The 27063-nt window shown below is 42.1% G+C and overlaps 1 protein-coding gene across 7 annotated transcripts in view; it reads left to right on the top strand.

The window, feature by feature from the left end:
• Positions 1-27063, top strand: part of epha7 (eph receptor A7) — a 77487-nt gene that overhangs the window by 41300 nt on the left and 9124 nt on the right. Inside the window, exons 6-14 of one of the 7 annotated variants that reach the window (XM_034204494.1) lie at positions 15746-15870; positions 17255-17423; positions 19786-19930; positions 21301-21356; positions 23379-23504; positions 24198-24383; positions 24721-24782; positions 24973-25182; positions 25859-26074. In XM_034204494.1, coding sequence (XP_034060385.1) covers positions 15746-15870; positions 17255-17423; positions 19786-19930; positions 21301-21356; positions 23379-23504; positions 24198-24383; positions 24721-24782; positions 24973-25182; positions 25859-26074 — 1295 coding nt within the window. The remainder of the gene's footprint in view (positions 1-15745; positions 15871-17254; positions 17424-19785; positions 19931-21300; positions 21357-23378; positions 23505-24197; positions 24384-24720; positions 24783-24972; positions 25183-25858; positions 26075-27063) is intronic. The other 6 variants (XM_034204498.1, XM_034204495.1, XM_034204496.1 and 3 more) reach the window with 6 other exon arrangements.

The following is a 27063-nucleotide window of genomic DNA, read 5'->3' on the forward strand; positions in this document are numbered from 1 at the left end:
GTGTGTGTGTGTGTGTGTGTGTGTGTGTGTGTGTGTGTGTGTGTGTGTGTGCTCCTCACTGCTGGTGGTCCTCTAGTAGAGAATCTGCATCACAAACAGCCCGCCCCCCCGCCCCCCTGCTGCTGCTCTCTGAGGCTGAATCCACACAGCTCTGAGAGATATGAATGGTCCCACCAACTCTTCTGGAGTTGATAATGGAGGATTAAGGCGATTCAGACAGATCCACAAAGGACAGGCTGGGCCTGCTTTTTTAATTGTCCCTGTGACTGATGGCAGTTGTGTTAGGCCGGGCGTTTTTAGCAGACAACATAATGTGTTCAGCGCATTGACTACTCATTATTTCCATGTGGAGGCTGATCACATATCCAACCAGAGCATGGTGGATGCAGCCGGTTTCTTATGAGAAATATTTGTATTTTGTATTCCTTCTCTGTAAAGAGACTTTAACAGCCTCCATTTGACAGCTTTTTCCCTCTTTAAGAAAATAGAAATATGATTTGCCAGCTAAAGAAAACAGTTAAATACAGATTATTGCTCTTTGTCTGCACACTTTAATCAGTCTGCTGACTTCGAGGAGGAACAGGACTTTCTGCAGACTTCTTTCTTACCCAGTGAAGAGAGCGGTCCGTCGGCTCAGCTCCTACCTTTATGTGACTGTTCCCCGCTCCTGTCGTTTAGAGCACACCACAAAGCCATGAAACAGCCAGAATGAGAAAACATTATACCGCTAATAGAGCTGTTACAAACACTACCTCCCTGGATTGCTTAATGCCACGAGGTGCAACCTTGAGCGCGCTCGGTGTATTATGCTGCTCGGCTCATAGTAGTGTTTTGAGGTCCTTCTTCAAAATCACCGTTCTCCTCTGCCCAGCTTCACTGATGATCTCTGACATCTCATTAGAGTGTCTGTTATTCCTATTACCCGCACCAGGCAGAATGATCACGGTGGATATTGTGAAGTATATTTCTGTAACCAGCCAAAGAAGAAAAGAGTCATTATCAAGTCCAATATATAGTTAGCAGCCAAACAGAGACATTTTACTGGATGGAGAAAGTGGAAGCTATGAGATTGTTTCCCAAGATACATTTTCAAGGCTAATTATCTTGCAATAATGATATCATTATAATGATTGGGAGCCGGGCTCAGATGGTAGAAGAATAAAGCTTTGTTCGCACGACACTCACACACATTGCCGTGGATTCACAGGTTTTTCACAGACAGCTTGTCATTTCACAAAAAATAACTAATCCATTTTTTTTGGATATATTAATTAAAACATACGCTGTTAGGGGGAAATGTCATTTTCCGATACTCTGTTGTGTTGTAAAGGTGTGATGTCTAATTCATCACTGAATATATTTAATGTTAACATATTGTAATTCCTGTTTTGGATGTTCACAGGTTTTCCTCAAACCTTCATGAATAAGTGATTCACTACATTTCTGTCAAGGGGGGCCGTGGACATTTATGAAACTTTTATTATATACATTTGACAGTTATTTTGAGAAATAAGAATAATAGGCCATTTATTTTGTCAATTATATGTTTTTGGAGTCTTTATTTAAGTCATCATTGCGTAATGACAATTAGCTGATTACATTTTTATTTTCGACATCATTATAAATGTAAGCAATCTGAAGAAGTGGCTTTTGGCTTTAAGAAATTCAGATGATCCACTATGGATCTTTTGCACAGTCAAGAATGAAAACATTAATAGTATATTATTACTTACTATATTTTACTAATATATATTATATTATAATAGTAAGAGTAGTCGTTTAGGTGCAATACTTAAACAGGGTAGAGCTTATCCTTATTCACCCCCTCCCAATCAGCACAATGAAAGTCAAACCATATGGTCTTTAAACAGCTGACCCCAGCGATCCCTCTGTCTCTCCATCTTTGGTCAAAGATCTTATGATTTTCATTTGTAAAGTCTGGCGTTATTTTGAACCCTCTCCCCCCAGAATGAGAAAGAAGATTTTCAATCGACATAACTATGTTCGTATGACGAATAAAGAACCTTGGCCTGGACCTTGCAAGAGGATTGTGTCCCTTCTTTCAGTCGGAACGCTCTTATTGATCCAGCAGGTGTTACTGGGCGTCTCTCCACTGAGTGAACCTGACTGTGTGCCCAGCGATTACAGACAGTTACCCTGGAAGCCAGTGTTGACTGGGTGGAGGGAGGGGACAAAGGACAGTAGACGGGCCTTTGAAGGGCAGAGGGAGCCAGGGGCCGATCGTGCTGAGTTCAGGCGGGCAACCTGAGAGCCGGCTTTGTCTCCACCAGCCGATCACTCAGCGCGTTTCGGTTGAGAACTGTTCCGAGCTCAGAGGCAGGCTGTTGTCCCGAGTCTGGGAATAATAAGCTCCTGTTACACTCGGATGCTTTTTAGCACTGAAAAGTGCTTTGATTTGACACTTGATAATACATCTAAATTATGAATGAGTTTTAAACATATTGTTACACGCAGTGAGTTGTGGCAAACATTTTCTAAAAGTACGAGATATTTTCTTTTTGAAAGGTCTCCTGTTATGCAAAATTCAATTCCTCATGTGTTTTATACATAAACATGTGTCGCCAGTGTTTAGAGACCCGGGGGGTTTCAGGAGAAAAGACCCCTCTCTTTTTGTCCTGATCCATTTATATAATAACCTGTCTGAAAATGAGCTGATCAGATTTGTGCCCACTCTGTGATGTCACAATGTTTTTTGGGATTGGGCAACCATTAGCCAATCACCAACCAGGGTAACACGCACCCACCTTATCACCTGAATCTCCTCCTAGAGCACCGTTGTGTTCCTTTTAACCGATCACTTCTCAGAGGGGCGTGGCCAGCAGCAGCTCATTAGCATTTAAAGCTACAGACACAGAATCAGCACTTTTGGAACAGGGCTGAAACAGAGGGGTTTATGGGATGCTACAATGATCTGTTTGGTGTTTCAGCCAATCAGAGATATGTTCTGTATACATCTGAGACCTATAACATATGTTTGTAAAGACAAGAGTAAAAGAGTATAATAGGGGACCTTTAAATCAACAATTATCCACAAAGCCTTTAATACTCGTCTCCCTCTTTACTTAGCGGTCATTCATCATAATCAGTTAGCTGCTCCATGAGTGAAACCAGCATGAATAAGAGAAGATGAGGCTCAGGAGGTCAATCAGTGCAGGGATCAACACTTTGTTTGCAGTGACACCCATCAGACGTCACTGTGAAGGATTCCTCCTGGACAAATATGTTGTTTTAGTCGAGTATGAAGCGACACACCCAGTCGTAAGTGTGCGAGTGCTGCCGTCTGGTTGTCTTCACGTCCTGTTCATAAAGAAGACATCAAGTGAGCTCATAGCAGACAGATGAGTGATAGAAAGGCTCACTGCTGATGACAGACACAAAAAAGCCAATCCCAAAAACTACAGTCAGTCAGTCAGTAAGTAGGCTTTTGTGCAATCTTTTCTTTTTCCCCTCACATGCCGTCTGGCTGGAGGCCTGTCTGGAGTGTCTGGCCGGGGGAAGGGGGGGTTACTCATCACGAGCAGGCTGCCAGCATCCAGCCGGCCCCTTGATTACAGGCTGCTGCTGCTGCTGCTGAGCGTTCCTCTCTTATCCCGCATCACCAGGTGCATGTACTCCTCTGCAGCGCTCCGTTTCCTGCAGATGCACTTGGCTGACTCAAACTGTGTGCGTGGTCAAATTAGTTCTTTACTTCCTCGGTATCATCACACTCTCGTTTCTGTTGTCTCCGGCAGAATTAAGAGTTCTGAGCTTTGGAGCATTTATTGGATCAGGAAGAGATTTGTTAAGAAACGATTAAGCGTGTGTGTGAGCGAGTGTGACAAAAGCATTAATACCTCTGAGACAGAGACGTTAGAATCACACAGACATCAGGAGTCATTGCTTCATTAGGTGCTTTCACACCGGAGTACTTTTCCCACTTTAGTTTCGATATAGTTCCGAAAATGTGCGTTTACACCAAAAAAATCCGGAACTAGAACCTAGTTCATGAGAACCTTTCCACGCCCTTTTCTGTCCCTGCTAGAGAGCAGGGACTTTCCTGGGAGAAAAAGGTTCCTATTTCTGATTGGCTGGGCGGATTGCAAACCACGCCCCGTAAAACTCCCAAAAACAATTGTGAAGCCGCCATTTTATTATCCTCGCATTAGCATTATTAGCATTAGCATTAGCCCAGCGCAGAAACGCAGAGAGACTAACTTATGGCAACACAAAATAAAACATGGGAGCGGTGGAGATGAGGAGGTGTCGGCGTTCTGGAGATTTACTCTGGAGGCTTCAGTAGAAGCTGCTGGGAGTCCCAGCAGCTTCTACTGAAGCCAGTCCCCAACTCCGGGGACTTCGGGTGGCAGAGTACACGCCGTGAAGTCGTTTGCGGCCTGCCAGTAAACCCAAAGCAGAAGAAGAAGAAGTGACGTCAGCGGCTCATTTGCGTCTTATTCCGGTGTGAACGCGATCGACTCTTTAGTTCATCAGAACTAAGTACTTGGTGTGAAAGCACCTATTGAGATGTAAATAATATAAATAATGCATTTCTACTTTTTTTTATCTCTGTTGCTCAACCAATGGATTGATATACAGCTGTCCAGTTATTGCAACCTAAGTATATTTGGTCTAGAGGCCCATTAAACCACTTCTATTCTATTCCTGGTACATGCCCTGTTCGCTGCGATCTCTTTAAAATGTATCTGGCATAATTGACTGTTTTAACACACTATTACCTCTTTATTTAAATCTTAAAACATGACTTTTGTGAATGTATATATATGTTCTAGAAAGTCCTTAACCTCGACAGCTGATATTATTCCGTGGTAGTGGACGCCTTGGTTTACAACTTCATGAAAAATAATATTCTATTATAATCTTGTTCTTCATTCTGTAAACATTTTCCCAACATTCAACAGACATATCTGTCTTTTGAAGACTTTGTGTCTTTACTAGAATGTGGAATGACAGTTTGTATTTGAACACAGCTTGACTGCACAGTGTGAGTCCGTACTGAGGGTCAGTGGGGGTGAGGAGGTAAACAGGTTTTGGTATTTGTTGTTGTCTCCAACTGGTTTATTTTCCCTTCTGAGATGAAAGTGATCACCTCAGAATGACAAGTGTTTGCACTCTTTCAGATTGTCCCACTTTCTGTGCGGTCGATTGTTTTGTGTCGTCTTGCAAAATTAAATATGAAAACACAATCCCAGTGCTGAAATAACCAACGTGAAATGTGTGTGTCACCTCATCTGGCAGAGAGCGCCACTTGTTGACAGACTCACGGTGCTCATACAGCGTCAGGGGAGAGCAGTGTGCACAGCTGTCCAGTCAGAGTGAGCGGGGTCAGGCTCAGTGCCTCGGACTCTCTGGCTCTGATCTGATCTAACTGCATGGTGTCTTGGAGAGCTGCAGGCCTGGCCTAGATCTGGTGCCAATCAGCGATGTGTTGGACTGGACTGCAAAATTCCAGATGCGGCTGGAGGGGCCGTGGATATGATTTCCCAGGGATGGAGCCTGTCCAAAGCGGTGATTAAAGAGCATATGGACACTGATTAATATGATCATCATCCTGATGACAGAGCTATTTCTATTTCTAAATGGATGTTTACGATGGTAGCCCTTAGCAATCATGTCTCTACATTCTGCAAACTGGCGGCAGTGGGTTTCATTTGAAATGTAGATATTTCTTATGCCCTATGCCAAATGTGAGAGTTATTCACAGATAATAAGGGTTATGAAAGCGCTGGCTCTGTGTGAAGCCACAGATAAGTGTGACTGTAGGGGTTGAAACCTCAGAATAATAGCGCTGCCTCAGGATCCTGACCCGGTGTGCACCATCAGTGCATTTTGTGAATTATCTCACTTATCAATCCCTGCAGAGCTCAGACGTCCAATCAGGGGTTTCAGATTGGAGCGCGGGGCCCTCAGGCTGTGCTTTGACATTTAAGGGAAGCGAAGAGGCGGAAGGCCGGTTGGCTGCTTAGCAGCTCCGGTAAATATCCATAGTCACAGCGCCGGGCTCTGGTCGTAATCGTCTGTGTGCCTTTTCACTCCACACTCTTTGTTTTATTGAGATAAATGATAAAGCCACTGTGTATGCAAACGCGTATCTGTGTTTAGCTTGCGCGTGTATTTGAAAAGACATGCCTTGCAGCAGCTCGTAGCAGAAAGGTCAGCGAGGCAGCGGATAAACAAAGCCAAGCGTGTACATTATAACAAGTACCCGTGCTTTCATTCCTCATCTGGCCTGCGCCTGTTTGTTTCCCTCTTTTCTCTCTGACAGTCCATGTGTGAGCCGGAGTTAGATAGCATCATTATAACACAGCTCACCATCAAAAGAGAAATGGACAAGCATGGAGTATTTTTATGACCTCATCTAACGTCTGGTCAATGAGCTCTGCAGGTCTCAGGAAGTACAGCAATTAGGAAGGTCTCAGTTCTCTGAGATGTACTGATAAAGGGTTCAGATGGCTACAAGTCTATGCACAAAATGAAGGTTGATTTACAAACTCGCATAGCTTTTCTCTGTTAAACCCTCTCTATTGTTTCAAGCAACCTCTGTGAAACCAGCCTGCCTCTCACAGGTTTCCATCCCACGTCACGTCATATCCTGTACCCACTTGCTGGCATGCAGTGTATTATCAGAATAATTATGATTGCTAGAATAAGTCATCAAATGTTTGTTTTTTAGCAGCCTGGGTCATTTATTATAACTTGGGGGGCCCTGTGTTTCTTCTGTGAACAGTTAAGGATTTCAAATCAAGAGGCTCATTTTATGTCTGTAGTAAATAACGCACCATCGAGCTGCAGCGCACATTCATTTATGTGCCGTGTCATCGCCCTTTGAGTCATATTGCTATTGTGTTGCATCGTTATGACTCTCTGAAACATGACCTGCTTTCTGTGAAAAGGAAATTACAATTCACACCTGGCATTATTAAAATACGTCTCAGCTGATTGCATGTGATCATATTTGCCTCGCTGCTCATATTTTATGATTGGAGTGTGATCAGATGTGCTGATATATTGCCCAATTTCAGCTTACAGATATATACAGTTTGTCTGTGTCAATGTAGGCTGATAAGTAACAAGACATAGCAGCAGAAAAATATATTTTAATGTCATTTAGACACAGAGTAGCTACACGGAAAAAACTGAAATGTTGACTTTAATTCAATCGAAAGCAATAATATAACATTTGAATATGTTCAACTTAATGTTTTTGCTTTCAATGAACCTACTACAGTTGTGTGAAATCTGTTGACATAATAAATGTAATTGAAGTCAATGTTTAAGTTTTGTATGTGTAGCTACTCTGTGTCTAAAAATGATATAAAGCTTTATTTAAAAATGTTAAAGGTTCCCCAATTTCATTTAAGTTGTCTACCTTCCTGTATTAAGACATTGGATGTAATGAAATGCCAACATCATATAGAGCGTAACATAAAAGTCGCTTTGGATAAAAGCGTCTAACAAGTAACACGTAATGTAATGTAATGTAACATAGCTTTTAGGGCTGCACGATTTTGGGGAAAAATCTAATTGCGATTTTTCTGACAAATATTGCGATTCGAATTGCGATATTTATTTTTAAGCGACCCAACGGAAGTTTATTGTAAAATGCGGCCATATCTCCAGCTAGGAAGGTCGTATCAACGTACTCCCGTCTCTAGCGCCCCCGCAGCCCGAGCTACGAGTGAAATAACTAAACTTACATGATACTTCCGTTGGGTTGCTTTAAAGTCAAGCTTCAGTTTAAGATTCACCCTGTAATAGAAACATGTGATGGAGCATTACTAACCTGACTCAGATGGTTGGTTTCACCAAAGCATCTAAAGCTCCATTGGAAGCCATTTGGAAAGGGCAGGCACTTTCAAAAGCACTTGGCAGGTGATTGGATCAATCTGTCTATCACCTTCTATCATGGACCACTTCTGATTGGTTAACAATGGCTGGTACTTGTGGAGCACAGCACTTCTGATTGGTGTGGATGACTGACACACAAGAAGAAAAAAAAAATTGTAAAAAAAAAAAAAGTAAAAAAAAATCTCAGGCTTTGCGATTTGATAATCGCATCATTTCAAATCGCGATTTCGATTTTAAATCTATTAATCGTTCAGCCCTAATAGCTTTCGGTTTGGGCAAACTGAGTGCGCATCACTCTCAATCCTCAAAGGTAATGTTTAGATGGATTTACTTCCCCTCGATTCTATTGGCTCTAACGGTTCAAAAGAGGTGTCAATCACCACAATCGACCAATGGGTTCCAGAGATATGGCAAATCCACCCAAAGGACCCCAGAGGTGTTTTTTTTTCGAAACCTCTCTAAAAAGGTCAAATGTCACTTGTTTTGCATCAATCTTGAAACAGGGGTACTTATTATATAGTTTGGATTCCTAAAGCTTTTAGTCTACCTTACCATCATTAAAGGGTGGTCTTCACTATAAGTAATGTTTTATTTTTGGACAGACACTATCATTTTTTTTCTTTTTACTATGTTCAATCTGTATTTACTTTAAAATAAAAACATCTATATTTATTCTGACTCTTTTTGTCGGTGTGTTTTTGGTTCACTCACTCCTGTATGTGCGCAGTGTGAACAAGGCCATCATTTCTCCATCACCGGTGTATGATTATGTAAATGTTGGCTACGGTACACTAAAGTCGAGATGACTCTATTCTTGCCCTACATGAGGGGAAATGAATGTGGCGATTGCAGGCCGCATTCTAGCTGCAGAAATCAGGGAGTGTGCTGAGAGGCTGATGATAGGCTGCCAGCCCGCTCCCTAATTTGGACACTGACACAGGAAAGCTGAGTGCTTCTTCAATAAGTGGGGTCCCTGCTGGCTCCACAATTATGTAACAAAGCTGACCAATGATTTCTGCATCTGTTACACTACTGAATGGCATTTTGGTATTATACCAGAGTGTGTGGCATGGAACACCACTGCGGGTTCAAATGAACTCCCTGTCAGGAGGCATTGGAGGAGCAATCATGCACAGTGCGGCTTGTGTGTGCATGTCAGTGTAGCATGAATGCAATTTCCCCCACTGACCTTCCACTGTGATTCTGATTCCTGGCTTCACGGCAGCATGCGGGGCTACTTACGTGGGTGATGCACTCAGCAAATCACACACCAAAAAACATTTACTTGCTTGAGTGCAGGAAGAATTCAAGGAGGGATTCTATTAGCCAGAAAATAAACTCTTATTGACATCTAATGCATTTCCTTTATAGCCAAACATCCTTCCCTTCATTTGGCAAACGTGTGACTATTACACTTAAGAACAAGAGCTGTGAGACAAAGATAACTGGAGTTGATACCTTTCTGTTGATCCAGAGAGTTGATGTGAATATATGATAGTCAGTTTCCTGAACTGGGAAATAATGAGGGGAGATGTGACGTCTCTGTTGAGCTGTCAGCATCAGAAACGTATTAATAATCATCCCATCACCTCTGGAGCTGTCAGCCCTATAGAACATGAAAGACCAGCCTAGATCCTTCAAATGAGGCCTAGCTAATTGCTTTCAAGCAGGGCCGCCTTTGACCCCCCTGCATGGTCACTAAAGGTGTCCCTGCCTCCACGACATTGTTATGCAGCGAGCGCTCTGTCCTCTGCCAGCCCCTTTAAAACTCTGTTTTCAAACACACTTGGTTCAAGGGTATTGCATGCACCTCAAAGTGTGGGTGGTGAATAGGAATCATCCAACTATCAAAATGTTCCACAGATGATATGGTTAGCCTTTAATGGGAGGACGCTGCAGCTGGCTGTGTCTGGACAGACCCAACATGCTCTCTGTGATGGAGCGCCTGCAAACAATAGATCCATCAGGTGGGGTAATACACAGATACAAACAAGGGTTCAAAAAGAGATGAGACACTGAGAAGTTCATTGAACCTTTCTATCAGAAGACAGCTGCAGGCTGCGTATGGAAGGAACTCAATGAGAGTTTTCCCACAGACAGCCAGAACAAAACATTTCCAAAGTCAGTGTGCTAGTCTTCTGTGAGAAAATAATCCGTGATGATGTCATCAGGATCCTGGCTCAGGCTAAACGTTGGTTGGAAAACACAGCGTTGCCAGGTCACTCACACAAATAACTGTTGCATCATGGTAAATTAAGAATCCCCTCTTTTGGGAGCTTGCCCGATGCTAGGTATTCTCACATATCCCAGATTATATTTCTAACCCTATCTGCCCTGCACCGACCTGTAGCCTGAGACACTTTTTAATCATGGGAAACGTAGGCTCCCGTCTGTTTGGAGCCCGTCTAATGCCAGGTCTGAATGTCAGCATGTCTCTGCTGCTTCCGTTTTGTTGCTTGTTTTTTTTATCTGTCTCTTGTGAGTCTGCCAACTTTATGGAAGCGTAATATTAAATAATTTGAGTGGCTCTTTCACTTGATGTCTCCTAATCCCTCCAAGGAGAACCATCCGTAATAATCACCATTTCTTAGTGACACTACTCCTTAAACGGCCCCTTGTTCCAAAAACACCACCATTGCTTTCTGCTCTGTTATGGGAGTCACAGAATCAAGTAGAGGTAATCTAGATTATGTCATACCTTGTTAATGTCAACCCAGCCATAACAAACTGTCCAGGCTTTTGTTTCACAGGCTGGAGATGAGGTGTTAAAAATGCATCAGAGTAAAAAGCACACTCCCCTGAAGTGTATATATTCAGCCTGCAGTGAGGAAAGACGTATTTGAATAGTATACAGTGTGTTAAATGCATCAATCAATGTCAACGTGAAAAGAGCCAGCTGGCAAAGCGGTACTTTAAGTACGTTAACATAGATCTGTTAAATAAACCATACAGCCATAAGACGATGACGTGAGTTTATTGAATGTATAACATGTGTTCTATCCTGCACGTAGTGGCAGTTGATGCACGAACCAGTACAGTCAGTTTGTCAAACACAATTCCCCTGTTTGAATTTAAATGGATGCTGTGCTTTACGTTCGTTTATGTTCTCATATTGGGCCCAAAGGATTTTTCTTTTTATTATTATTATCTCAAGGAGACATTTTAATCTCCTGTTCAAATTAAAAACCTGTTTAAAACCTTTAAAACACCATTAAATGCCAGCGATCGTTTGCACCTCAACGGCGATGGTGCCGTTGGCGTTAAGATACACAATCACTCCTTGGAAACAGCAGTAATTAATAAAGGAGCGTTGGTACGGTCCATGAGGCAGGCACGCAGGCAGGGGAAGACGCTGATGAAATGAAGAACCCCGCTCTGCTTTTTGCCTCCGTTGAAATCAGACGGCTGAGTGAAAGAAGAGGATATTAAAAAGCACTGCCTAATGTATTCATAAGGTATTCAAATGCATGGCACGTGGCTCCTGGATCACTTAGCTTTACAGGGGAAGCTGCAGGTCACTAACACATTTTCTAATATTGCAAAATGAATGCACAAATGCCCTCCCAAACCGTCTTTAAGACAAACTATGTTCCTCCGCGCTAAGCCCCCCGGGTATATTAAAGGTCTGAGAGTGGCTCACTGCTTCTGTTCTCCTTGATATCAAGTCAGTCATTAATGGCTGTCACGCAGCCCCCCCTGAGTGATCCCCAGGGGGGACGGAGAATCCACGGGAGCAGGGTTTTTTCAGAATCAATGCTCAAATCTGGTTTTTATTCATAGCCCTGAGAAATTGAGAATGCATTCTGAAATCACATTTTAGCTTGTGGAACACCAGGTCTGCTAATGCTGGCTGATCTCATGATCTCTGTGGACACACCCATCTGTCACCTGTGGGGGGGTAAGGGAGTGAAGGGGCGGGGCGGAGCTGAGTCATTGCTACTGCATTCGCGGGCCGAGGGGGGAGGAATGTGGCTGATGTGCTGCTGGGACACCGGAGGAGAGGCTGTGGGAAATGAGCTCTGAGAATAAACCTGCTGCAGCTTGAACACCATGGATCTCTGACAATTATCTTTCTTTAAAGATTTACTCCATCTATCAGCAAGAGACATTGTATTAGAACAAAGTTAAAACGTTTAAGGACATGCATGACATTTCTAGCTTTATTTGAAGGAGTTAAAGGTCAAAGTTGAAGGCAGAAAATATCAGAACTAACTACAACATGGCAACAGGAACATGTGTTCATTTGTTTTCTTAATCAGCCACTTTTAGAGAGTTTGGAGTTACTGTGTGTGTGTTGTGTGTGTGTGTGTGTGTGTGTGTGTGTGTGTGTGTGTGTGTGTGTGTGTGTGTGGTGTGTGTGTGTGTGTGTGTGTGTGTGTGTGTGTGTGTGTGTGTGTGTGTGTGTGTGTGTGTGTGTGTGTGTGTGTGTGTGTGTGTGTGTGTGTGTGTGTGTTGGAGGGAAGACTTATTTAAAGGAGGTGTAATGTCCAGCATGTTGCTAGTGTGCTAGTTTGAGAGTCAGGAAATACAGTATCTTGTGTCTCAGGTAAAGCAACATTTGGACAATGGTTGGTAGTTTGTGACAAGACCAAGTTGCATCATGGGGAGTGTGGGATGCTGCCTTTTTTGAGCATTGAGCCAAGAAACAGAGTCAAAATCATCTCAGATATCCCATGATATTTGGCCTGTTCTAGACACTACTGAGTTGCATCAGGGGAATTGCAGAATCCAGTGTCTGAGAAGTTTGCCTCACATTACAGGACTTATCTGCCTCCGCCTGCATCAATTGTGATGCAAACAAGTTGCTTTAAAATAATCTTTCAATGAATTTAGTCACAAAGTAGGAATTTTAAAAGATATAAAATGTTCAGTCAGTGTTCAGGTCCAAGAGCTCCTTCAGAACGCGTCCTGTGTGCACAAGCAGGGTAGAAAATATATCTGCAGGGATGAAAAAAAATGTCAGATTAAAGCGGTAAACACACACAAGGAGCATCAAACCATAACCGGATTTAGGACCAGGAGCTGAATTGTCCATATTTAACCCTTAGATGCCCGAGTGACTTTTTTACATTTTGAAAAAATACGAAATTCCATAGAAAATGCATGCGGGTCATTTTTGACCCACTTATGGAAGCTTTGTGTAATACAAAAACTACAATTTCTTAACATTTACATTTAAAATTTGAATGGCATGATATCCAAAGCATGTTTTTTGAGGAATAGCTGGAATATGAAATGATAAAAAAATGTAATTACAAAGATACTTCAAGAAAACCACCTCACCGGGTCAAAAAAGACCCCCTTTTGCATCTATGGGTTAAACGACGCCGTCTGGATGAGAGAGGGACACATTGGATGAAGTTGAGCTACTCTAACTGCTTGTTTTGACTCGTCAGAGAAAACTCTATCGTCCCTTTGACCGGCCAACTGCACTGAGCAAGGAAACATTGTTCCTGTGTTTTGGGTGGATTACGAGGGAACATGTCACAACAGAAGGTTTCTGACAAGGTCTGGGGTGTCTGCTGTTGTGCACATTACTGTCAGGAATGCCGATGAGGCCTAATGAGGTTTTAATCCAGCCGGAGTCATTAGTGGCAGGTCATTTTAAAACAGGGGTGGGGAACCTCTGGCCTCCGGGCCGTATACGGCCCGCGAGACCATTTGGTACGGCCCTCGAGGTAATTTATAAACACACGCAAAAAATAAAAAAAATAAAGAAATCTAAACCGCAAAGAATTAAACAAGTGAGTGCCTGACCAAGGTCAGGGTCCTTGAACACAACACGAGAACATGTCATCACGTGGTACATGTCTCGTCTGACAGGGGTGCAGTTCTGAAGGAGAGCACCAGAACGTCGCTCCGGCACTTCCACAAATGTCAGTACCCATAAGGAGCCGTACACATGCCGCAGTTTCTGCGTGTCTGTGTCTTTAGTTGAGAGCCCAGTGGCGATCTGTTCATCTGTCATACTGATCATACAGTCAATAACTTTGTTGTTATTAGCATCTGGTTAGCTAGCTATGCTAACGAATATAAGAAGCTTTTTCTACAACCAGTGAGGTAAAGGCACATCTTTATATGATATTATAGTTATAAAAAACTGTTATAAAATACTATATGACAGGAAAAGAAAGTTGTTATTAATAAAGAAGAATACAGTTTAAAAGGGGAGTGATTTGTAAAATATCCATAAAGAAAAATCAAATCTGCTTCCAGTTCTGTTTTATCTGGGTGTTGAAAGATGTATCCATAGATCTCTTCATGTTGCTCTCAAAGTGCACCAGATTGATGCTTTTAACTTCAATATTTAAAAACATCTTCCCGAGGGAGCATGCCCCCGGACCCCCCTAGAGGAGGTTAGGTCCCCCCCCCCACTTAAATCATGTTCACATGGATAGGAAACTAAATACATTTGCACACATCTTGTGTCCATATCTTTCTGTTTTGATGGTCACGCCACACCGTGCACATGCATGCATGCGTGAGTCATGGTGAGATATCTGGATTAAGAGGTTGCTTTTTCTTTGCACAGCATGAAAGAAAGGCCAAATGAATGGGCTGTGATTTTAGTTTTTTTAAGCAGAGGTCAATAATTTGTACGGCCTTCGGAGGATGTTGAACAAATTGAAATGGCCCTTGAGAGGAAACAGAAATCAAAGTACAGCTTTTACTTTGGACCTCACGTTGCTCCCAGGACGCCTTTTCAAACTTGCTAAGACGTATTCATTAATATGTTTTACCCCAAAAGCAGCATGAGTCATCAGGATTCACAGTGTGCTTACAGACAGGGGTTTGGGCTGTTTTAGAGTGCAGATACACATTTTATAGCACCATCACCTTGGGGGGAGGTTTAGAAACCCAAAAAGCTTTCCCTCGATTTTTCTCACTCTGGTCTTTAAGTAAAGTGCTGCAAAAATGAAAGTGATTACAATCAAGATGGTGGAGGTAATGGAAGTGGTGCAGCAGCACAGGACCCAGCTGCAGGGCTGAGCCTCCTATTCCAGTCACAGGAAGATGCCAGCTTTAAAGGAATATTTGATCCTGTTTTAATAAAAAATGACTTATTTCAAGAACTCTCTGGAGCACTGAAAAGGTTCTGCAGCATCGTTACTGTTTTAATGACAGAGCTCCATGCTCAGGCATTGCATGGCACCACTGAAGGCTGAAGCTCCGCCCACAGGGCTGTCACCAGCATTCACCTTTAGGCTTTGACAACTACAAAATAGAGGATTGTTTGCGGATTGTTTATCAAATCTAAATGTGGCAGCAGTTAATCCAGGCAGCCAGACTCGATGAGTCATGCAAAGAGCCGGAGATAATTGGTGTGCATAAGACTGATGTCGGGAGGTTACAGGTACGCCGCCCCGCCCCCCCCTCTCCCCCCCCCTCTGAGAGCATTTCTCAAAAGCACCGTCATCACGGAAAGTAAGGGCCTGCTTTCTCGGCTGAAAATGATGGAATGAATTCAAGTGAATTGCCATTGGTCATAAAGATGTTGCATTTTCACCTGGACATGGCATGCTATCTTCTGCTTAACATGTTGACCGTGAGGTGTAAACATGTTGATCGCGTCTCCGTGAACACACTGACAAAACTGAAACATTGAATGTATGAGGTCAACAGATTTCACATAAATGTATTAGTTGTGTTGAAAGTAATAATATTACGTTTAAACTTAATTGTATTGATTACAACTCAATAATACAGTTATGTCAGTGGTGTTATATGTCAACTATAACCTTTAATGAAATGGAATGTATCAGTTTTGTCAGTGAGAGTGAGCTGGCAGGGCCGCAGAGTTGTTGGATGATTTGTGGTTCGCTTTATGCATGTGCATTCAGAGAGACCCCCCCTTACCGAAATGTTCTGGTCTCCACAGCTCCGTCCCAGGTCAGCGAGGTCATCAAGGAGAAGGTGCAGCAGCGCAGCATCCAGCTGTCCTGGCAGGAGCCCCAGCAGCCCAACGGGGTCATCACAGAGTACGAAATCAAATACTACGAGAAGGTGATTTGAACAGTTCATTTGTGTCTTCGTCTCTTCCTGAAACGCTCTGCCCTCCATTCCTTCCCTTCACATTCACTTTTGCAGACTCTTCATTTCATATTCTATCTGCATGCTGCTTCGAGTGGAATTCACAAGATTCTGCAAGTACCTTCTTTGTCTCATAATTGCAATAATGAATGAGATGCTCATAAGATTTTAATCAGGCTGTAGTCTTTCCCAGCCGCCCCGTGCACATGTTAGAACACATACTGGCAGAATAAGTCATCTGTTATGTCCTTCCACATAGATCATAGCGCTGCATCCCTGTGTTTCAAGTCTGAACACATCAGCCTTTTACAGCGAGGTTTAACGGGGCAAATAAAAGGCAGGGTAGCTGTTCTGTGGCTCACTCTGACGATCAGTCTGCTGCATCACGTACGGTGCCTGTGGTCTGCCCAGCTGTAAAAGTGGAACATTGGAAACAACAACTACAGCCCTAACAGACCCTGACATTCCATTTGAGCTTTCCCAACAAACCATTTACAGATCAACAGCAAACATTACGTGCTGCCTGTGCATCCAAATACACTCCCTGATGAAGAAGAGTTTTTTATATGTGGCGAGCTGTCAAACTGTAGGATAATAATCTCACTTTGGATCATAGACTGTATGAAATAGAGAGGTGGTCTCTGTGAAATCATCCTCAGGTTGCCTTCGCCTGTTTCAACTCCAAACTAATCCAAAATGAGTAACATTAGCATCCTTATGTCACTAAAAGAGGCCACACCCCTTAAACTGCACCACTTTATGCCTTTAATATAACTATAACGTTGTCATGAATTCGTAAACAAAAAGCTTTTTGGGCACTTCCTAATATGCATCACTCCTCAGCCCTGGAGGTTGAAATGAGGTGTTAAGATGTTCTTTCATTCTTTAAATCCTCCAATAGGGCAGTGGTGAGTTTGACATGTTTGTACTGATGGAATTAGTGCTGTGGAAATATACATTATTATGATCAAATGAAGATTCAGGTAAACATGGATGAATGTATGAGAGCAACAGCAAAACAGGGAGACTATAGAGATATACGATAATCATAAAAACACCTTAAACAAAGGTTTCTAATGTCTCTCGTGACTGTTTACAATTCTATCTGCAGCTACAAATATCTAAAGTTCTTATACAACTTGTACTCTATACTTATTAAACTTGATATTAAAATGACTACTAAATGTGATATGTTTACTAAAGTGCAACACTGTGTATCTATTTGAAATAAACATTGTTAAATCATGGTTATTCCTTTTACAAACCAAACCATCAAACAGCTGTTGGATGTTGTCTCTCTTCGCCCAAATGTTAAGAGATAAATGTTTCAATAAAACACGATGTTCTCCTTGTTCAGGATCAAAAGGACCGGGTGTACTCCACAGTCAGGTCCAAGTCCACGTCGGCCACAGTGAACAACCTTAAGCCCAGCACCTCCTACGTGTTCCAGATCCGGGCCTTCACCGAGGCGGGCTACGGCACCTTCGGCCCCCGCCTGGAGATCACCACCAAAGAAGAAACCACAAGTATGAACAGCCCACCAATGCAACTAGACACAACCCTAATACTGCTGCGTTACTCATGTCATAAACGTTTGATTTAAATAAAAAACGTTAGGTTCAACTCAATATTATAGCTTTCAACTAACCTAATCGAGATATGTAAAAATGGTTGACATAATACTTTTAATTAAAGTCAACGTTTCAGTTTTTTCAGTGTAGGAAGATGTCTCTTAGTTTGGCATTAAGTGACACATTGTATATCGTACCCTCGGGCTTTGCTGCTTTTCATTGGATACAGTTTCAGGGTTCATTCCCACTTTCCCTGCAGTTTGCACCTGTCTGATGTTTTGAGTGAAAAGCCCACAGAGAACATTAGTATGTCTGCAAATGCACCAATGCCAAGCATCTAACACAAGGACAGTTTGACGGCAGCAGTATATCAGTAAATGATATCACAGCAAAGGCTTTTAACTTCAAATATATGCACAACCTGTTAATGTTTCCAGCTACTGTAGTAATAACCCAGGGAAATGATTTGCGTTTAAGCTAAGCAAACACAAATTGCTTTGACTTTATGCTGACAACACGTCATGGGAGAAATAACTAAGCACAAGGACAAGCCGCAGTGTCATGAGGATAAACTCATTTCAATCTAATAAGTTACATTAGCTCTGCCCTGAGAGGCGCAGTGTGTGTTTAGGTTACAGGTGCGGCTGTGAGCTGTGTGTGTTAGCATTATAAGATATATTGTTAACAATCACAAGAGGTTGTGTTACAGAGTTTTCCCAAAGACATCCAAAAATCAAGCAAAAACAGCTCTTATAACCAAAGAAGAAACTAATGTTGTTACAACATGGCATTTTTTGGATCATTTTAATTTCTCCCTACATTCTAAACACAGCCAGGTACTATTTTGTTTATTATGTGCACGTTATAGAACACTAATTATTTGCACCTCAGTACTTAACTGAGCGAAAACTATGTAGATCCAACTTAGAAAATGGAGCACTTTCCTCTCAATGCTACGTTACATGTGCTACATTAAAGGAATATTCAGATTATATTATCTTTGTTTTCCTCGAGATAAGAACATTTATATCAGCCTTACTGTCAGGATGCACTGAACAAAACTGAAACGTTGACCTTTAAAATTAAGTTATTTCAACTTAATACATTTAATTAAAGTCAACGCTTCAGTTTTTAACAGTGTGTTTAGCCATCCGCTAGTACTTAAAGAACCCCATATTTCCAAACCCCAACATGCCCACCCAATGACCCCAACATGTCTGCGTTAAAGGACATATTAATTACTCATACCACATACAGAGTGTGTCCTGCAACAAGGTTATAACTTTACTGTTCACTCACAATGTCCTTGACCCGCTCTGTCATCCACTTCAAAAGGGAAACCTGAACATGTGTAATATTAATTTAAATGTGAACTGCTCTAATTCCTCCCAAAACCAACATACAGTGACATATTGAAGCTTCACCTGATCTACTGTCGGCACATACTAAAGCCCCTCAGAGAGGCCACAAAAGAGGGTGCAGATCCACTTGATTTAAAATGCATGACTTTTTCCTCTAATACACCACTGGCGTTGACTTTATATGAAGCTACGGCAATCCATTCTTCGGCGCAATCAACAGTTTGTCAACACCAAGCATGTGCACACTGTGGGGGCTCCGAGCGGGAAACAATCCAACCTGAATGTGTCTTTGTTTGAGATGAAGGGCATTGCCGTCGCCATCTGGGACTATTAAGCCCACTTTCTGAAACAGTAGAGCCGTGTGTATAAGGACGGCTCTAAAATAGAAGCGTCCCTCCTCCAGAGGAAAGACGAGGAGGGGGGGTTATCAATCTCCTCGCATCTCATTGGGCTCAATTATGTCCTGCAGATTGCACTGGGAAAGTGAAACCTTGAAATCAGATGTGCTGATATATCGGCCTACTTCAGCTCACCGATACATCCTGTTTGTATCCGTCAGCGTAAAGTAACAATACATAGCAGCAGAACAAGTTGAATGTAGTATGGCACAGAGTAGCAATAAAGCTTTATATTCAAATGTTAAATGTTCCCCATTTTCATCTAAGTTGTTTACCTTCCTGTATTTAGGCATTGTATCTAAACACACTACATACTATTGGGTTAGTTGAAAGCAATAACACTAAGTTTAAATCAAAACATATTAGGTTCAACTTAATATTATTGATTTCAACTTACCTAGAAACAATTACATGAAATCTGTTGAGATAACACATTTAATTAAAGTAAACATTTCAGTTTTCAGTGTGTGACCTGCAGAGTGTGTTCTTTGTTGTGATGAGCGTTTCTGCCTCTCTGCATGTGTGTCCGTGTGTTTACGTGTGTGTTGGTCTCATCAGCCACGATCGTCTCCAGCGAGCAGAACCCCGTTATCATCATCGCGGTGGTGGCCGTGGCGGGGACCATCATCCTTGTGTTCATGGTGTTCGGCTTCATCATCGGGAGAAGGTACGCTCTCGCGGGCCCCATTGACTCTCCGCTCCTGTGAGTCTGCGCTTGTCAATTAGCCTTTCTGTCACTCACGGGCCTCCACACTGTGGAGTCGTCACACGCACACACACGTGCACCCATCATCTCGTGGCATGCTGTGCTAATGGGTTGTGATGCTTTTTTTCCCCGAGCCCCCAACACAAATCTGAAGCTATTTTCTACAGAGCCATTATGAGACAAGTGCGAGAGAGCGAGAGCTCTGCATTCCTGTGTCTGAGTGTGTGAGATCCGCAGGGCAGGATGAAGTATGGCACAAAGCAGCCAGCCCATTGTCATAACCATCTTCACCTCTCTTCTGTGCTTTCATCTGCATGAATGGCATTTCATCAGAACTTTGAATGGTGGGTTCATGAGAATCAGACTTCTCTGGAAACATTTGTATTTGACAAACTGGTCAGCACACCATGCAAAGCCCAAAGCCCATCATTTATTTGTAATGTTTACCAGTAAACCATGACTTTTCGGGGGGTGTCCTTACTCAAGGGCACCACGGCAGGGCAGGAGGTGAACTGGGATCTCTCCAAGTAGCAGTCACACTCCATATTTAGGTCTGGTCGGGGACTCGAACCGGCGACCCTACGGCTCACAGTCCAAGCCCCAACTGACTGAGCCGCTGCATGTTTATGAACATGATAAATGAACATCGATGTCTCCCAATGTGCTTATCTATGAGACAATCTATGAACATGTTTTATTAGTTCAAAATATCTCTTATTTATTATGTTGACCGTTAATCCATGACTTTGTAGGGTCCAGTTTCGTTTTTCTGTTTTAGAATGCTGTGCTTGGGAGCTGGTCTGATCCATAAGATGTTATATTAGGTGCCCCCCCCCCAACATTGTTTATGATTTTGGGACCATGGATGACTCCAAATGTGCTTATCTTTGAGACGTGTTAGTAGTTGTACATATCTCTGGATATAGTGGCAGTGTTCTCAGTTGTATTCGGCAGTATGAATGGTCGCTGCACACACAGCCACTTCATCCACACTCAGTGCACGTCCATCACTCGTGGCTTATTTCATCTTCGCACGTCATCCTCTTTTCTGTTGTGCTCAAAGAGCATCTTTGTGCAGCAACTTGAAGGAACCTTCAACACGTTAATATTATAAATGAATATTACGAGACTTGTTGAACAGTCCTTTACAGTACATGTTTTATTTGATATGTAACATGATTAGATACTCCAGCCACGCTCCCAGGCTGGAAGCCGTGCAGTTCACGGCTCCAGCTGCTCAGCTGAGCCTCTCAGGAGATTTGTCATGCACAGCATTAGTTGCCGCATTAAAATTCTTGTAATTTAGGGCATTTACTTCCTCCGCACAATCAGTTGATTCCGCCACTCTCCCCCCCCCCCCCGTGCAGGCACTGCGGGTACAGCAAAGCTGATCAGGAGGGAGACGAGGAGCTCTACTTCCAGTGTGAGTACCTGCAGTCATCATGCCATACACACACACACATCATTATTACTTTCCTTCACTGTATACTGAACAGAGTGGGTAGGGAGCCTCACCTACTGCATTACAAAATACATGTATTTAAAATAGAGAAGAATATATATAAACCATAAAGAAAATAATCTTGTTACATGGATGAAAAAATGAAACATTGACTTTAATTAAGTATTTTATGTCAACAGATTCCACAAAACTTTATTAGTTTAGATGAAAGCAATAATTTTAAGTTTGAATAAACAAATATTAAGTTAAACTTAATATTATTGCTTTGATCTAACCTAATACAGTGATGTGAACTCTGTTGATATCAAACGTTTAATCAAAGTCAACGTTTGAGTTCTTTCAGTGCAGGCCTGGGTGTTTGATCCCAGTTCATCTGCTTTGGGTCATTACTGAGCACCATGATGCTCACATCTGCTGCTGATTGGCTGCACTCGGTCTGTGCAGATGAAGAAGTTAGGAAAGTACAAACGCATGAATGTGACAGCTGTTAGAGCGAGTACAGGTTGACCCGTGAGGAAGAAGCGTTCCTAAAAGAAAAGTGAGACAGGTTTAGTGAGCGACAGAGTTTCAGGTGTGTGACTGTGCTCTGTCCGAGAGGCTGCTCGGAGGCCTTCTGAAACACCCCCCTAATGAAGCCCCTGGAGATCCAGCTGCAGACAGCCTCCCCGAGAGCCGCCGTAATGATCCTCGCTGTAGGCAAACTGCTGATTTGGAAACAAAGGGTCAGGGGTGCCACAGAGTGTGCGGCAGACGCACCTCAGCAGCTCAGTGAAGCATCTGCCGTGCGGTATCAGATGACGAGAGGCTGCCACGGCGACACAAGCTAGATAACGCAAATTCAACATGTAGACCCAATTTGTCTGCCATGTAGCGGCGAGGAATTTGTGATAAGACATTTCCTATCAGATCTACTGACATCTCGGATGGACGACGCAATTATGGAAGCAAGTGGAGGGAAATCTCTGCTGCCGGCGTCCCCCCTCTGGAGCACAATGCATTTGTTGTATTTACGCTGCTCTCCATACAGAGAATACGTGTCTCTTATGAGCTTCTATTGTGTTGTGATGGTCCAGCGTGTGCCCGCTGCATTTTTGCTGTAGAAGCTCATTAAATATGAAAGCTGACAGGTTACATTGTTATCAGTGGAATTTAAATTGTATAATCGCCCCCATGAGTGGTGTGTTCACTTAGTAGTTCATTATAGTGTCATTTGTTGTTAATTTGTGCAGAATGTAAACCCATCGCTGGCCTCACTTTAACCTTTTTGTTTTGCCAACTGCTTCCACCCTCATGTTATGGATATTCATGCCCTCTTCTCATATCATAATCTCTCCAGATTATTGTAGCAGTGTCGTTTGTTCCTGTATCTTTATAGTTATACGGCATTTCATCAAGGTTTATTTGGTTTTCAAAATTGTAATTCCTAACCCATATGTATGTTTGGAAAACTCCTAGGAGTGTCTGAATTCCTTTTGTAACATGTATCTATCACAGAAATATATTTTCCTTTATATCCTAATTAGGATATAAATTTAAAAAATAAATTAGTATGAATTCAAAGAGAGGAAAAGTTTTCAAGTCAAGTATTTAAGGCTGGTTTTAAAATGAAATATGTATTTTATTCCATATAAACATGTCTATTTGTTTTTGCTGTTATACTTTTAATAATAATGATGACATTAATGATATCATGTGTAAACCACCAAGCATGAGAAGTGGATAAAGTGGTGAGAAATGATTCCGTGAGGTAGTGTGAGCTGCAGGAGGTGAGAGCTAACCAACAGCCTCATAAAATCACCGAGCACGGGTTACTCAAACTTTGCTTTGTGAAGGATTCTCCCCAGAGAAAAGCCTTTTGACCGGCCGCCGACTGCTCAGCCATTCCTTCTGAATGGCTGCTCTTTGTAACCGTTTGCCTGCCAAGTGCCCGCCGGTGCATGCGGCATATTTAATCATAACAGTAATCCTCTTACCTTTCTACAGTTACATTTCCAGGCACCAAAACCTACATTGACCCTGAAACCTACGAGGACCCTAACAGGGCTGTCCATCAATTTGCCAAGGAGCTGGACGCCTCCTGCATTAAAATCGAGCGGGTTATCGGAGCAGGTGAGCCCCCCCCCACCCCTCTTGGTGTTTAGTCACTCTGTGCTCATACATCACACTGACAGCCACATATTTACACCTTGACACAGCGCAATGCATTGTATATTGATAGCGCGATTGCAAAGATTGGGAAAGGTTCATACAATTAATGTGGGATGGTCTGGTGGATGGCGGGGAGGGGGGGGGGGCTACTTTATCAGAGGTGGCCAATGACAGTATCCTCTCCAGCACGTTTGACTATAGGTCTGGGTTGAGTAAGACACCATCTGAGACAGCCATTCTACTTGAATGTCATTATTGTTGTTTGAATATCTGCACATATCTTTAGAATAAACTTCATTTAAGTCTCATGACATGGATGTCTATATATATGGTTGAACAGATCTTTTTGTTTTATTGGATTATACAGAGAACTATCTTTGAATGTCGAAGTTAATGTTAATCGTTTATGACTATGTGCCGTCTGGATCGCTACATAAATATGATATGATGCAACGTTACAACGGCCTCCGCAGGAAAGAGGCTTTTTAATTAAGTGGACTAAAATGCCACGTCCTTCAAACATTTCTCACACAATTTGTATCACTACTGCTCAGCTGCTTTGTCTCAAAGTACTCTAATACATTTGTCATGGAGAAGCGCTTCATTTTTCTTTACCCCCCCAATCTTATTGATAAACGTTTTGCTCCCGCTCAGGAGAGTTTGGGGAGGTGTGCAGCGGCCGGCTCAAGCTTCCTGGAAAGCGGGACGTGTCCGTCGCCATCAAGACGTTAAAAGTAGGCTACACAGAGAAGCAGAGGCGGGACTTCCTGTGCGAGGCCAGCATTATGGGACAGTTCGACCACCCCAATGTGGTTCATCTGGAGGGAGTCGTGACAAGAGGTAAACACTACCTGGACCTAATGTTTCAGTCAAGAGGAGTTTAAGAATCCAGCAGGATCAGTTTCAGTGTATTTCGCCTTGGGAGGTGAAAGTGCCGTAGTTAGAGTGACATTATATCTGATTACATTATCTACAAACCTTGTTTAACATTTTCTCATTTAGACATTATAATAAAAGGAGCAGATGGTAACTTTTAATTAAACGCCAATGAAGTACACAGCTAAAAATAACTTGGAAGCAATTTGGGCACGGTTGTTTATTATGATGCACCTTACAAGCAAATCAAATCAGATATTAATGAATCATCTTCTCTGTCGTCCATCATTTTGTTCTCCAGGAAAACCGGTGATGATTGTCATCGAGTGCATGGAGAACGGCTCATTAGATGGTTTCCTCAGGGTGAGTCACCTTCAGGAGGCTCCGAGCAGCATCTTCCTAACTTTTTCTTGTGTTTGCTCGAGAGTGTTCCAGCAGTCTGCAGTAGGATATATACATATCATACATCTTGTGCTGCAGAGCTGCAGAGCTGCAGAGCTGCATCTCCCTCCTGGTCAGAGAAGATGGCTGACCTGCTGTGTTTCTCTTTCAGAACCACGATGGTCAGTTCACAGTCATCCAGCTGGTGGGCATGCTGCGGGGCGTCGCGGCAGGAATGAGATATCTCTCCGATATGGGATACATCCATCGAGACCTGGCCGCTCGAAATATCCTTGTCAACAGCAATCTTGTATGTAAAGTGTCTGACTTCGGCCTGTCAAGGGTGATAGACGACGATCCCGAGGCTGTCTACACAACAACTGTGAGTCCATTACAGTCTGTCTACCCGCACCTGAATCCTCTAATCAAGTCTAGAGCAGAAGAGCTGCTGCACGCCCAAGTAGTCTGTAGCCTTCTTAATATGCAGAGCAAGATGTTTCGTAATGTTTTGTAAAAATAAGGAATACCAGACGAGACAGAAATATGCAGGAAATATGAGAGAAATCGTATTTTATTTAATGATAAAAAACCCAGTTAACTTATTAATGTATTGTCAGAAAATGATTTACCAACTGTTTTCCTTTACTAAATAATAAGGTGCATGTCCAGAATTTTCACATTTGAGAATTAGTTTTTTAATTTTTTTTAAAAAAATCATTTACACTCAAATATAATGTTGACAATATATTGTATCAGGTTAACATTTTAATGTACTTGAAGATACCGTACATGTAAAAAACTAAGTATTGGTTATGAGTTTCTTACATTCTATCTCCATTTAAAAATCATGTGGACAAGCTGTTAAAAACGTAATAATGTCTAACAATAACTAATTAAATAACTGGTATCTTGTTTTTGATCCATCTGTAATTGCTTAAGGCAGTGATTAACTCATGACATTATTAGAATGCAGTATATTTTGTATAAGATTGTGGAGAAGTTGTTGTTATGTGCTCTGACCCTGTGTAACTCTGAATTCTCTCTAATTGATATTTTAGGGGAAGATGCAGGATATAATGAATGTGATGTTTGCTCCAGCCACTGACCTGCGTTTTACTGAACAGGGTGGCAAAATCCCCGTCAGGTGGACGGCGCCGGAAGCCATCCAGTATCGTAAATTCACCTCGGCCAGCGACGCATGGAGCTACGGCATCGTCATGTGGGAGGTCATGTCCTATGGGGAGCGGCCCTACTGGGACATGTCCAACCAAGATGTAAGCTACAAAACAAACCTGAAAAACCTGAATTCACTAAATATATTATGTCGACAAGTTTCACATAACTGCATTAGGTTACTTGAATCAATATTATATCATATCATATTTCTTTTTTTAAATTAATATTATTTTTTTCCACATACTGTTATGTGAAATCTGTTGACATAATACATTTAATTAAAGTCGACATTACATCACAAAAAGTATTTAAGTTACTGAAACTATGTGTAAGAGTCTGTCGAGCACATCAAGTTGAAGTTACCTGCTGAGAAAATTCTCAAATCATTTTTAAATATTGCAATTGGGCATTTATATTATTTTCTTATATTTCCTTTCTGGAGTTTCTTAACCTTAGATCATGGATTGCGGACACGAGCTATTATAAAAGACGATTAGCACACTGGATATGAAGCGTTTCTCATATCTGGGAGAAGAATATTTCACTAACGTTCATCTGAAAGAGGGTTATTCCCCAGATCCGTCCCTAATTATCTCTAATGAAGTCATCCCACTTAAACGCAGAACATCCCAGACAAAGATCCCAGTTTGTGGTTCTTCTTTGAGGATTCCGTGCAGGTCCCTCCAGAGAACCGTTTCGACGCACTAACCTTGGGCTTAATTAGTTCAGGAAGTCTCGTTTTATTCATGCAGCTTGAATCCATTTGAAGGAGAAACAGTCCTGAAATGGGACACGCATAAAAATGAAGTCCGGCGAACATGGATTTGATTCTGGTATTATTATAAATTACAGGAATGGAAAACACTTGTCATGCAGAAAGCTTTTGACCCTAATGTCTTTAAAAGTTTATAATTACTTATGGAAATGTGAACCAGAGTGAGTAGCAATGTTGAACCAATTACAGCAGCAGCTCATGCATTTTTCCCAGTGTGCATTGCACTGATGGCTTTGTTTCTAAAATCCAGAATTTAAACAAAATATATATTTTTAAAGTTACTATTTATCAATTCTACACATCAAGATGAGT

Source organism: Gymnodraco acuticeps, unplaced genomic scaffold, assembly GCF_902827175.1.
Source record: "Gymnodraco acuticeps unplaced genomic scaffold, fGymAcu1.1, whole genome shotgun sequence".
Lineage (NCBI taxonomy): Eukaryota > Metazoa > Chordata > Actinopteri > Perciformes > Bathydraconidae > Gymnodraco > Gymnodraco acuticeps.